Source organism: Podarcis cretensis (genome assembly GCF_951804945.1).
Source record: "Podarcis cretensis genome assembly, chromosome: 4".
Classification (NCBI taxonomy): domain Eukaryota; kingdom Metazoa; phylum Chordata; class Lepidosauria; order Squamata; family Lacertidae; genus Podarcis; species Podarcis cretensis.
The window spans coordinates 52,832,446-52,846,613 of record NC_137173.1 but is presented as its reverse complement, the minus strand read 5'-3'; the positions used below and the strand labels follow the sequence as shown (position 1 = coordinate 52,846,613).

Here is a 14,168-nt window from a genome sequence, read left to right as displayed (position 1 = left end):
AATGTCCACAAATTTAACCTTATGATGTTCACAGTACTATCCAGTCCTTTCTTATTGTTTTTCCACATCTCTTGTTGTTATTTTCATATATTTTTCCTTTCTCTTTGTGACCTCTGATAGTCTCCACAAGCTGGTTAGAACAGTTTGTAATCCTGCGTGGATGTTATTTTTTTTATCCAGACGTTTTCCATATAACATCACTTCCATACATCAAAACAGTCTTAGCGTCATTAATCTTCACCAATCTGCCTCCTTTCTCAAAACCTCTGAGGATATTCACCAGGAATGCAGTCTGAAAACAGGTCCATTCCTCCTCCCGGCTATAAATCCTTTGGCAAGATGGCGACTCCGAATTAATTGCTGCGCCATTCCAAAAGCTCTTATTGCTTCTCGATCTCCATAAAGCATACTTTTGGTTAAAGTTTATCTCCACACAGACCTTAATCATCCTGCTTGGGTCAGTTCAACCGACGATTCTAATGAGGAGGGGTTCTTGTAAATCACATAGAAGGAAAGTAAAAAAGGTTCAGTCCCGTTCAGTCCCGTTGTCAACATACCCAGCCTTTGGTGTATCTTCATTGTAAAATATTCCTGTTTCTCCAACCCGTCGTCTTCTTTCGCAGAGGTCACTTAAATTAGCAGACTTCACTCCCCTTCTTCACTTGAAATATGTGCATTTGCTTCTTTTGTAATTAATTATTCCAAATTGCTGCAGCTAGTGCGCGATCAGAGACAGCGTCCAGGAGAGCCGAGGTCCACACGGGGGCATTCTGCCTAGGGCCCTCACCCCCTTCTTTCGAATTATGGGGTGATTTATGGGCACAGCAGGCAAGGGCAGTGTTCCCCATTTCCTTGGGGCAACAAGGGAGGCTGCCTACTCCCATAACAGCCTCTTAATTACCCCGTGTGGGTCGGAGAGATGGTATTGTCGGCCATCTTCCAATGCGCCCCTAGTGGCCCCCCCACCAGTTGAAGTTTCTGAACAGTCTTCAGAGGCAGCCCTGCATATAACATGTTGCAGTAATCTAACCTAGAGATTACCAGAGCATAGAGAACAGAAATTAGTCTATCCCTGTCCAGATAGCGGCGCAGCTGGGCAATTTTTGTGGAGTGCCATCGTGCCCCTTTCCCTCAGAAACAACAAAATGGCAAATGAGGTAAACAAGCGGGTGGTAGTAAAACCTGTCAGTTTAAAATAAAAGGCATATTCAGTGTCTTCTCTGCTTGGCCTCCTGGGAACAATCTTGTGTCACGCAATTCTAGCAAACTCCTAAGGGTGTGAATATCTCAGTAATTGGCATCTCAAACCTGGACATTTGAGCCAGCTCTCTTACTGCGACATCTGAATAACATTTCTGCACTGTTGATATAACCTCTTGTGAAGTTATGCTGATGCAGCAGTTGGTAAACCCTGTCCTAAGCAGCTATTTCCTAGTGCAGCAGGCTTCAGGACTGGGCTTGTAGAATGCTTTAATTACCTTGTGTACAGCATTGCATAGTTCCTTTAGAAAAGTAATCATGTGTAATTTGCATTATTATGGTGTTGATGTAATATACTACATTTTGCTTTAGAAGAGCCCGGTAATTTGAAGTGCTTTAAATCGGAGAAACAATGATGATAGCTTAATCTGGACATTTCAGTGGGACTGGTAACGATGGCACCATTGTTTCTGGAAAATAACATCGGCTATATGTGTGTTTTTAATTTTAAAGAGCACAGAACAGGTTGCTGCTTTTTGTCGCAGTCTTCATGAGATGAATTCGTCTGACTCTTGTGTGACCCCTCAGGAATTTACTGGGCCTCAGCAAGCCACTACAAGACAGCTAACCGATGCTGACAAACTGCGCAAGGTTATTTGTGAACTCCTTGAAACAGAACGCACATATGTCAAGGTGAACTGCTGCTTTTGGGAAATGCTTAATAGTCATGTATAAAAGGCAGTGTGGAGGGATGCGCTCACCCTGAAAGGGGCTTGATCCTTTGTGTGTGTTCCCCTGAAGCCTGCACATAAAATGCATGGGCAACTGGACTGTCCACTGTCTTCCATTGCCTTCACCTGCCCACCCCATGGCCTGTAAACCTTAGCTGATGCAGGAGAAAGGGAAGAAGCAGACACAGAAAAGCACTTGGGACTGCGCATCCTAGCATCCCTGTGGGGAAATTGGTACAATCCTCAGTTTCCCACAAGTGATGCTGGAATGTGTAATCCTCACAAGGGCATGGGTGCTCTGAACATCGCCACCGCCAGCTCCCATCTTCTCCAGTCCTGGATAAGCTTAGTGAGGTGAACAAGAAAGGGTGGTGGTGGTGGACACTTAGAATCAGGTGGAGTAGTAGCTGCTCCTCTGTATCCTGCTCACAAGACCAAGCATGTTCGGCTTTGCAAGCACTCCCATTAGATTATTTGTGAAATCCCCAGTGTTAAGCTTCTGTCTCTTAGTCACAAACCTGGTGGAGCATGGCATTCTTCTATTCCCTGCTGATGTCAAAGTTCTGGCAGGAGCTAAGTGGCTGCAAATGGCTCTCTGGGAGCCCACATGTTTGCATGGTCCTTGTAAGCCTTGGCTTAGTTTACTGTCTCATGTAACCTAGCCAATGGTTTATTAAGATGGCTTGTTTAACCAATCATTGTGTTTTACCACAATTTATGGTTCACTAAGTAGGGGTTCTTTGCAACTGAAGGTTAACAAGGTAGAAACCTTTCTTTGCCACACTGAATGAAGAGAGGGGTGGGGGAGAGTATGAGCCCAATGCTTAGATCAGACATGCCTGAGTCTTTTAAAGGGTAAAGGGGACCCCTGACCATTAGGTCCAGTTGCGGCCGACTCTGGGGTTGTGGCGCTCATCTTGCTTTATTGGCCGAGGGAGCCGGCGTATAGCTTCCGGGTCATGTGGCCAGCAGGACTAAGCCGCTTCTGGAGAACCAGAGAAGCGCTTTGCTAAATTCTGTTTACATTATGTGCAAACCAGCTCCAGGAAGATGCTTTAAACCTGTACTTTCTAGGATTGGGAGAAAATGCAGCTAAAGTAATTTTCTTTTACTTTCAGGATTTAAATTGTCTAATGGAGAGATACCTGATGCCTCTGCAAAAGGAAACATTCCTCACTCAAGAAGAGGTATGGAACTTTCCCCAGTATATTATTCAGGAAGGTTTGTTGGCTGAAATTAAACAAGATGCAGTGTAGATTTGAACCGTGAAATTCTGAAATGGATTTTTGAGCATAATGAAGCTGATGACTGATATTGCCAAGGATTTGTAAGGGCAAACATGTTCAAATAAAGGCTGGTTAGCAGGATTAGACTTTTATACTAAAATCAGATTGCTGGCATTTAGGAGTCTAAAAATGTAAAGATAATGTGTTGTTACATATTTTATGTGAGAGGAATAATTTTCAACCCATGTTTCCCTATTTCTTTCTCACCAGCTTGACGTTCTCTTTGGAAATTTGACTGAAATGGTGGCATTTCAGGTTGAATTCCTGAAAACGCTTGAAGATGGGGTGAGGTTGGTTCCAGATCTGGAAAAGCTTGAAAAAGTTGACCAGTTTAAAGTAAGCATTTATTTTAATTAATCAGTAGCATTACTCCTAACTCTCCATTAATTTAATTTAATTTAATTTAATTTAATTTAATTTAATTTAATTTAATTCAATTCATAGTATGCTATAAGGATGTTTTCATATCCAGTTTCTCACTTGTATTTTTGTTGAAGAGTAAATAACAGAAATTTCATTGTCTTAAGACCTCAGTTCAGGCAAGGCTAGTGTGCCATTTTCTAGAAAATAACACTGGAAATCTGAACTATAAACTGCACTCTGTTTGCTCTTGACAAAAAAGCAGAAAAGAAAGCCACTTCTTTATTACCCTTCTCTTTCCTGTTACCAGGAATTACATAATACATAAAAGAAATGTAAAGAAAAAAAGTAAAAACTAAATGCAAAGAAGCAGTATCAGAGGAACTGGAAAATGTTTTAAATATTTTATTATTAGGTTATAACATTACTAAACAGGAATATGTACATGTTCTATAAATCTTTATCATTTAAGTGCAGATTGTTCTCTTCAGTTTTTTACTTTCATCTGACCTCAGTAAGAGAGCAGGATTGTGTGGTAAATGATCCCTAGGTGTGGGTTTCTTGTAGGGCTGTGCATTAAATAAATAATAAGGTCAGTTTCTTGGTAGTGATCTCTCCCTTCATGAGGCAGCTTTTGATGGTCTGTTGCTATGGATGCTACCCAGAAACTTTCCTCATTCCCTCTGAAGGTAGGAGGGAATTCTAGATTTCTGAACTGCCTCCTTCAGAAATGAAAATGTCCACTTTCCTCCAAAGGGGCCAGTGTTTTCTTATTGGTCCCCAAAAGCATCCATCATAAATGTCCAGATGGCAAAATGTAGGGGGGTAAATACTATAAACTGCCCTGGGATCCTTGGGTAAAGGGAAGTATATTAATTTAATAAATAAATAAATAAATTCCTACGAATTCACATTTCATTTTAAGATGTTATTAGGAAGAGAGGGAAACTCCAGTGGCCCTTCCCCCCTCCCGCCCCCCACTTCAAGGTTGTTCATCAAAAAAATGTTCTAAGTGGAGTCTTGTGCGATTTTTGTTTTACATTCTTATCGTGCTTGAAATTGAGGCTTGCCAGTGAAATTGGTTGATACTTAAGACATTCCTTGTATTCTGAATTACCAACTTCCTTCTCCTTCTGGTCTCAAAAGCTCTAGTCGTATGATATGGGTGGAGGGATGAGAAAAAGTATTGTATACTTTATAGAATGTCTGAATGCACTATTAAAAAACAAACAAAGCAGCTAAAATTCTCTGCTTTCCATTCTCTTGATCCTAGAAAGTGTTATTTTCCTTGGGTGGGTCATTCCTTTATTATGCTGATCGTTTCAAGCTCTACAGTGCCTTTTGTGCCAGCCATACAAAAGTTCCAAAAGTTCTTGTGAAAGGTAAGAGCTATATGAATGCAACATACCTCCCTTATTCTCAAATTGTGTGGTAGCCTCTCTCAAACCGTAACATTGCATCACTACATTCAGGGTTTGGGCGATGCTAGAGCTATATGTGCTTGTAGCCCTGTGAATACAGGCATGGATTATTTTGCTGTGCGATCTTTTGAGGTCTTTCAAAACTGTTAATACAGGTTTAATACCAGGATGATGAGTGATACAATTTGTGTGTCACTTTAAAACTCTTTTTTACTCTTGTATATTAGCTGGTAACAAACCTATTCAGAGTTCTCTTTGCTTAAGTAATTCATCTTCTGGAAACTGGGGTGCTTGTATCAGCAAACTCTTCCCCAAACAAACTAGATAGAAAGGCAGTTCCATCTTCTTAAGCTCCAGAGGAGTATTTTTTTTTTATAGCTACCTGCAAAATTAATCATACACAGAAGTTTCCTATGAAATATTTATGTATATAGGGAAATGGTTCCTTTACAGCACAGCTTGCATATCCATAATGCATATATATCTTTATCAGGAATGACTTGTGGGTGGAAGAGGAAGTTGCGAGTTCTGTAGTGTAATGTAAGGTTAATTTATTTTTGCACTGGGATCCAGTGATCCCTGGACTGGATACAGGTCTGTGCACATATAAAGTGGGGGAGGCCAAAGAGGGAGCCATTTCATGAAGCCGCCTTTCTGCTAGTCCATATGAATATTTATCACGGATGGTGTACATGGAGTATGTGTTGGCTGGTGCTATGGGTGGGATGAGACAGGTAGCTCTAGGTAGGAGAGGAGATGGAGAGTTGCTTCATGTATTGTCATATAACGTTAATCAGCTTTGTGGCAACCAAGGAAGTTCATATGGCGTTGAGAGGATGTAATCACTTATGCAATACAGCATTTAATATCTGATGGGAAACTACAGGGAAGAAGCTGGACCACTGGTCCATCTAGATCAATATTGATCCATCTAGCAGGGGCTGTCCAGGATTCCAGGCAGGAGTCTTTCCTAGTTGTGTCTGAGATTGAACCTAAGACCTCTCTGCAGGTAAAGTGTTTGCTTTAGCACTGTGCCACAGCCCCGCTCTCCTCCAGGAAGCAAGCCCTAGGAAGGGAAGAGGCCTTCTGTTAACAACCTGCCCATGAAGCTGCATACCACAATCTTCAAATACTGTCAGCCAACAATACTTTTCTCTTGTGCCTTCCAAATGGATTTTTTTTAATTAAAAAAATGCAGTCCATGTGCAAATTTGCACTCCCTTACCTCCCTGTACAAACCCTGCGCATGTCAGCTGATTCCATTATAGGCACTTCATTCAACTGACTGTTTCTGTATCCATTTTCATGAAGTCACATTTCCATGCTTGAGTTTTGGGTATTTTTCTCACCACTTTCCCCACCCACCTCATCACCTGCCTTCCTGTTGGAATGGTGCTTGAGAAATCTATCACCCCACAAACCATGTGGGTGGTGGCTACACCTTAAAATTTAACAATATTCATCTTACTGTAAATCTGTATATTGTTTGCCACCTTGAGTACCTTCAGGCAGAGAGAGGGGTAGATAAATAATATGTAATAATATATATTTTTTTAACAAAGCGAAATGTTTCCACCATGTCCTGAGAGTTGCTTTTTATTTCCAATCCTTTAGCTAAGACAGACACTGCGTTTAAGGCTTTTTTGGATGCTCAGAATCCCAGACGACAACACTCATCAACGTTAGAGTCGTACCTCATCAAACCCATCCAGAGGATATTGAAGTACCCTCTTTTGTTGAAAGAACTCTTTGCCCTCACTGATGCAGACAGTGAAGAGCATTATCACCTGGATGGTAAGCTGATATTGAGTGTGATTTTAAAGCTTAATGTGTGCCAAGTTTTATTACGTGTTTGTTTTTGTCACATGTTCCTGCCTCCTGCTTGCTAGTGTCCCACAGACAGCTGCAGGAGACCAGGATGTTGGACTAGGTAGGCCTTTGGTCTAATCCAGGAGGACCCTGCTTGTGTTCTGTAGAGCCACTTAACATGTTACAAGGTGACCCACATTTGTAACTCTTGAAAGGAGTTCATATAGCTAAAAGTATGTGGGGAACCTGCACCTAGAGGTTTAATTGGTCCCTGCTTATGAAGATGTGGGGTAGGGAGAAAGGGATGTTTTGTTGCATGTTCTCAGATTTGCCAATGCACAGTACAGAAAAGATAAGGTCAACCCACCCTGGAAACTTTAGGGATCTTAATTGAGAAGCTGTGTGCTTGAAGATAGTCTCTAAGAGTGCATGCACAGGGCAACACTTGCACATTTTGTTCTGTAATTGATCACACCCTTGGGTGGTCATGCTGTTGCATCAACACATGCAAAGCATTCAGTTTTGCATGTGTTGCTGAGTAGATAAAAACGGTGTATGTGCAATACTGTAGTATGCATTGCATGGCCGCGTAACTGGTTGTGATTCATTAAAAATAAAATTGCACAGCTACTGTCCCTCAGTACTATCAAGACTGTAGTTCAGTGAGTCCAAATTTAATCACTGCTCCTTCACACACTCTGCCCAGCCTGAACTAACTCTCCTGTTTGGCTGATAAATCACAGCATTGCTGCAGACTGAGGAACATAATAAAAAGATAACGCAGGAAAAAGAATAACCTATTCCCGGCCAGCAGGTCAAATACATTGTGATGGAAGGTGTTGTGTTGCAAACCAAGAGCACAAGGACAATTGTCTAAATGTTCTAAAAATGCAGTAGAAATGTAATGCAGATAAACACTCCCAAAGGATAATAATGCAGTCTGGTATCTCTACTCTCGTTGCTTTCTGTTTCTTTGCCTTTCTTCTTCTAGTGGCCATTAAAACAATGAACAAAGTTGCCAGCCATATTAATGAAATGCAGAAAATCCATGAGGAATATGGTGCTGTGTTTGACCAGCTCATTGCAGAGCAAACAGGAGACAAAAAAGAGGTAAGGGCATGTTCTTGATAGTTTTTTTTAAAAGGATGATATATCTTTTGTGACTTAAGAATTTAATCTCTTATTTCTAGTTGTTAGTTCTGTTTTCTTTCACTGTCTCACAAATTATAAACAGCACATAAACACTCCAGAAGACATGCCTTGGTGGCAATTTATATAAATTCTGATTCAAGTACTGTGTTGGTATGGTATAAATAGCCTTCTGAAAGGAGATCTTTATCCCAGATGATATCTGTGCTGGGTTTAAACTGATTTTATGTCTGTGTTGCTGTTGTCTGAAACTGTTACATATAAGTTGTAATTGTTTTTATATATGCAACTATTTTATATAAACCTGTTTTATATTTTTGTTATATTTTAAATCACTTTGGGATGCATTAGTGGAAGTGGTTTATAAATTATTAAATTAAATAAATAATACATGACTATCCAACCCATGCACTATATGACTGCCCTATCTCTATATCCAGGTTGCTTGGGTTTGTTTCCTTTTTCTTTGCTTTCAGCCTATATTCCTCGAAACAATGATGTGGCCAATGGTGCGTTTGAAAGTAATGTTTAATACCTGTAAAGAAAGCCTATCTGGAAGCTGAAAATGGAAATTGTTTGGACTAGGGCTGTCATTCAAAGAAATCTTAGCCAATAAATTGTATGGGTTTCATTGGTTTATGTTAGATTACATTTACCCATGCATCATTCAAAGAAAAAACTTTATCTTAAATATACTAGGAATGCCTAAAATTGGAACTGCTTGCCTTGTTCCTAGCATCAGCTGATGCTGAGGACATGAAATTCACATGCCTTGCTTTTCAGCACCAGCCACTGCATCTTCTCTCTTCCATTTGGGGTAGGAGATGCGGCCTGCAGTAGGCCAGGAATGGAGAACCTCAGGCCCAGGGGCCAGATCTGCTCCTCCAGGCCTTCGTTTGACACACATTGCAGTTTTTGAATCATGTCTTTTGTTTAGACTTGCAAAGCCATCATTTTAAAATCCCATTACAAGAATTCACCAGCATGCTTCAGTGTCGATAATTTTATGAAACCAGTTTTTAAAAAGCACACTGACATTTCTTTTCTGTCTGCGTTTCTCTGGTTGGCAGGTTGCAGATCTTTCTATGGGAGACTTACTTTTGCACACCACCGTCATCTGGCTTAATCCTCCCACATCGCTTGGGAAGTGGAAAAAGGAACCTGAATTGGCAGCATTTGGTATGTGCTTTTTCCCAAAAAAACAAAGCAAATGATAGTTTTCATTTAGAACTTAGGCAGAATTTGCCAATGATTGTTTCCAGGGTCACAGCTCCAGGGGAGTTTCCTACCATTCCAGGTTAGTGCTTTAACACAGCCTTGCAAATAAGCCCACAAAAGTTGCTAGCCTGCAACAGTGCTGGGGCCTGGCAGAAGAGAAATGTGAAGCTGTGTCCCTCTTGCAGCAGCCTGCTAAATTTTTGTGCTGGGCACAGAGGAGGGGGCTTCCCTCTTCTTGTAGCTTGGCTTTTATGCTAGGCAAAGGGGAGGGACAGAGTGTTCTATCCCTGCTGTTTGGCGTGCATAGGAGTCCTTGTGGCTAGGGGTGGACAACCAGGCCAGTGCTTAAATGCAAACTACTTTAGCAATAAACAGTAAGTGCAAGAAAAAGGACCTTTCCCTAAAAAAAAAGTAGTGTCTGTTGTGCCACAGGACTTCCATGCACCAAAATTGCTCCTCCTGCCATGTGGAATGTATAGTTCATGAAATCGCCTCTGCATTGTGAGTAGGTTAGGTATGGGTACCATGAGCTTATAGGTTTTGGCTGAACTGAATCAGCACATCCTGAAAATTACTCTTCACGTGTCAGTCATGTAAATTTAGGAGCCCAGTCTGCTCTGGTTGAAAATGGTGTCTAACCATGATCAACTAGTTTCTCCTTCCATCCTCAATTTAGATCCATCGGGGCTATTGGCCTACATTTTACTCCCATGTAAATGTTGATGCTGGTTCCTTTCCTTAGCACAGCAGTGTGGCAGAATTAATTGCCTGCAGATGAACTAGGAATGCATGACAATTTAATAAGATTAGCAGCATGGATTTTTAAAAAACCTCTTTTGAAGCAATACATTAGCTTTGTAACTTATGGATATCTGGGACTTTATTCACTGAATTTTGTCCTTTTAAAATATATGAGCTACTATTATGTTGATTGCTTATAGGAACCTTATTCAATCAAGAAAATTAACTGCTAATCATTAAACTGCTTGCTCTGGAGTAATCCCATTATAATGCAAAAAATAATTCCCACAATATGTAGTTTGATGATAACCAGTTTAAGTGTCTGTAATGTTTTTAATATAAAGCTATAATCTAGAACTGTGGTGGGCAGACTTCAGGTTTGTGAGATGTGCTTCGTTTTTTATTAGAGCCCTTGCTTAGATCCACCAACCAGAGCCTAATGCAAAAGACATGAATTTAGTATTAAATTCCATAAATTTGCCTTCGGTATCAGAGCTGAATGGTGCTCACACTCCTTCCATGCTTAAACCCATTCCTGTTTACCTTAATCTTTCTTCATTTCAGGAATATAATGTTAGGATGAGGGGAAGTCAGAAATCCATGACTATTTATTGCAAACCAATCAGATTTATACCGGTAGATTGAGATATATTCTCTGCCCACTCCTGATTTAGAATACTTGCATGCAAAGGTATAATAATATATCTGTAGCAGTTGGGGTGGGGGGGAAACAGTGTACTGACACTTGATTTTGCCAGCATCTATTCTAGTCAGTATAAATTATTTCATATTTTTAATAAGCTATGTCTTTTATGTTTTGCATTCATAATCCCCTGCCATCATTATATTCCTTAGCAGGATTGTTCTGAAAGCTAATGTATCAGCATTACATATGTATAATATTTCCCAACCATGTTTTTTATTGTAAAATATTTCAATGATAATGTTATTGTGTTTTTATGTATTATGGGAGCCGCCCAGAGCGGCTAGGCTGACCCAGTTAGATGGGTGGGGTATAAATAATAAAATGATGATGATGTGATAAGCATTTGAAATTTCCAAGCATAAACTTAGTTGTTTGGGCGCATGGGATATGTACGTGGGAATGTATCCACCTCCCCTTTTCCCACTACTTTGACTTAACAATCTATTCCACACTACACATTACTGGTTTTCTATATATTTTGGTCCCTCTCTAGTATTCAAAACTGCTGTGGTTCTTGTCTATAAAGATGGCTCCAAACAGAAGAAAAAATTGGTAAGTTTTTCTATTACAGTAAATAACACTATCAGTATTTAAAACTGGCACATGCTGAAACTTCCCTGCAGTTCCCAGTAGATAGTCAGAATCACACCTGTGAAGTCACCTCTCAGGAAGGGATGTGGAGGCAGAAGCCAGACTGTCTTTGAAGGACTCCAGAGGCATCGTTCTGTTGGCTTCAAGAACACAGGAAGAGCCCTGTTGTATCAGATCAATGGCCCATCTAGTACAGCATCCTGTTCTCACAGTTGCCAACCAAATGCTTGTGCGAAACCCACAAAGCAGGATCTGAGTGTAACAGCGCTCTTTCCTCCTGCTTGTTTCAGCGGCTGGTATTCAGAAGCATGCCACCCCTCCAAGTGTACAGATAGCATTGTGCTCGCAGGTTGCCTCTCAGCTGGGAAGCTGGCGACAGCAGCAATCAGGATGCCTTTGAGGGGCACAATGCTGTCCTTCAAAGGTAGCCTCCCAATGGATAGGTCAACATCGCAGTAAAGTCAGATGGGCAACTTGAGGTGGACAGTGCTGCTCACCCCAATTCTTTTGAAGGAACTGAGCACAACTGTTGCTTATGTTAAGCAGCTCTCCTCAATTTCATATGACATTGTCAGAATCATTGCAGGCACTTGCCGTTGCTATTTTGGACGCAGTCAGCAACTACACAATGCACTGCACACCTTGCATTGTGCAGTGCAGTGTTTCTCAAATGTGGAGGGGCGTTGGCGGGGCTATTGTAGATCGGAGGGGCATGAGTGTTTTAATCCTTTTGAAAATTCAAATAAAATAATTAGGGGAGCCAGGTTTGAAGGGGGTATGGGATTTAAATGCTAGTTAAAAGGGGGCATGGGTTGAAAAAGATTGAGAAACACTGCCTTAGTACTTTACTAGCTGAGAGAAGCTGAGCGGACCTTTGATAAGTCATTACCAGTTCCCAGATCTGGAAGAAGCTACGAACAGTATACTATGGACAGTACACCACACTGCAAAATAAAACTGACAAATAGTATTTGTGAGATATTTGAGCCTAAAGTTTTCTCAGGTCTGTGGGATGGGGAGGTGGTCAACAGAGGAATGATTGCCTTTCATTCCCAGGCAAGTGGAATGAAAGAAACCTGAATGCAGTGCTGGCTAGCAACATTATTTCTTAAGAAATGGGCAGAGATAGATTGCTAAAGGAAAGGGAAAACACATTCGTAGGAAAGAGTTTCATTAGCTTTTTTTTTCTGGATACTTCAGACCACAGGTGTGAAGTCAGTGCTATAAAAATAATAATAGGCATGGTTCTCTCCCCGCTCTTATATAGGGAGGATCACACAGGGCTTCAATATACGAAGACTCAGACCCATTCCGTTTCCGTCACATGATTCCTTTAGAAGCTCTGCAAGTTCGGGCACCGGCAAGCGCAGGTAGCAAGCAAACATTTTTCTTTCTGTTTGGATCTGTTTTTAATTTATTTTTTACTACAATGTAAGTTTATTGTTCTAGCCAAAGGTCATGACAAACCAACCCACAGCAACAGTACCAAGAAAACAATACAGATCATAGAGCCATAATATGAGCCAACATCCACGATATGTTTATCTTACTTAAAAACCTTTGTGCTTTTCTAAACATTCAAGGCAGGTACCAAAACATACATACAAAAAATGGAGCAAATAAAAGCAAGTTCCAACAACAGAAAAATAGAAAATAACCTCAACAGACTCTTCAATGTAAAACCAAATTAAAGACTGAAAAAACACAGCAACTGCCTAGCGTACCATGCCTTTTGGTTTGGCAAATGTGGCTGTTCAGCTTCTCCTGAAATTGAAACACACGATCTCTAGATTGGGCTTTGCTGTAGTGAACTCTGTGTGGGCTGCCCTTGAAAAACTTGGAAGGTGGTTTAGGTTAGCACTAATGTTGATCTGGCCCTTACTTGATTGCAACTCACTTATCTTGTCATTCTGCATGTCGGTCTACAAAAATTCTATTGTCTGATCTGATTTCCAGAAACTGCTGTCATGGAGAGTAAATAGAGAGACACTTTTTTGAAGTGCATGAAACAAGTATTCCTAATATGCGCTGCTGGTGTGCACTGCATGTGGCCTGGCTGTATGAGTTGTTAGGTTCACTCCGGTGAAAGCTGAATCTTGTTGAACAGCTGGAAGCCCACTAGCAAGCAGAGAAGCTGCAGGAAGCCCTAAAACAGATAGCGGAATAGTTTTGTGGCAAGTGAGCCTACAATTCTTTTCTCTGTTGTGCTGTAACATGGTATTGCAGGCTCGAGAGAACAACTTACGACTGTCAATGTTGCCCTTGAAGCCACAGAATAAGCAATAAGAGATCGTCCCAAAGGAGTAGCCTTGGCTGTTCTCTTATTTCATTCTCTTTGCTTTAAAATGTGGATTGTGCAGCCTGTGGCTCCTCTGGAAGTACCCAAACTCTCATTTGGTGCAGCCTTTAGAAGCTGATGCTCACACAGTCCTGGTGAATCTTGCATAGCTCTCCCTTTTGTCAGTCACGGGGGATGGCCGTAGTAGCCATGAAAATTCAAAACACTGTTTTTTAAAAGTGTTTTTATCTTTCTTCTAGACGCAGAGGCCAATTCTGTCTGTGAGATTGTTCATGTGAAATCTGAGTCTGAAGGCAGGCCAGAGAGGTCATTCCACCTTTGTTGTAGGTAAGAGAGTGCTGTTTTTAAATATACAAATATATTTGACTCTTGTAATGAAGCTTATTGTTACTATTTATTGTAAGCCACTCTGAAAGCCACAGCCAAGAGCAGCCAACAAAAGATGAATGAACAGATCAGTAGTTAGATAGAGGACTAGATAATGTTGAGGAAAGCTGGGCATAGAACTGGAAAACCTGGGTTTAATTCTGATCATTGCCAGGGTCTTTCAGTGGCCTTGACATTGTTCTGCTCCTTAGTTCCCGGTCTGTAGAACAGGGGCTGATCTAACAGGATTCTTGTGAGGGTGAACTCAGTTAAGATTGTACAGCAGCTTGC

General features: G+C 40.9%; 1 protein-coding gene across 12 annotated transcripts in view; it reads left to right on the top strand.

Annotated features, from left to right (window-relative positions):
• The window catches only part of TIAM1 (TIAM Rac1 associated GEF 1), a 187,948-nt gene that overhangs the window by 168,176 nt on the left and 5,604 nt on the right, over positions 1 to 14,168 (top strand). For 11 of the 12 annotated variants that reach the window (XM_079972007.1, XM_079972011.1, XM_079972000.1 and 8 more), the window contains 10 exons: positions 1,714 to 1,893; positions 3,050 to 3,118; positions 3,428 to 3,553; positions 4,851 to 4,959; positions 6,613 to 6,792; positions 7,799 to 7,917; positions 9,027 to 9,135; positions 11,115 to 11,173; positions 12,480 to 12,582; positions 13,751 to 13,838. In XM_079972007.1, coding sequence (XP_079828133.1) covers positions 1,714 to 1,893; positions 3,050 to 3,118; positions 3,428 to 3,553; positions 4,851 to 4,959; positions 6,613 to 6,792; positions 7,799 to 7,917; positions 9,027 to 9,135; positions 11,115 to 11,173; positions 12,480 to 12,582; positions 13,751 to 13,838 — 1,142 coding nt within the window. The remainder of the gene's footprint in view (positions 1 to 1,713; positions 1,894 to 3,049; positions 3,119 to 3,427; positions 3,554 to 4,850; positions 4,960 to 6,612; positions 6,793 to 7,798; positions 7,918 to 9,026; positions 9,136 to 11,114; positions 11,174 to 12,479; positions 12,583 to 13,750; positions 13,839 to 14,168) is intronic. The other variant, XM_079972001.1, reaches the window with a different exon arrangement.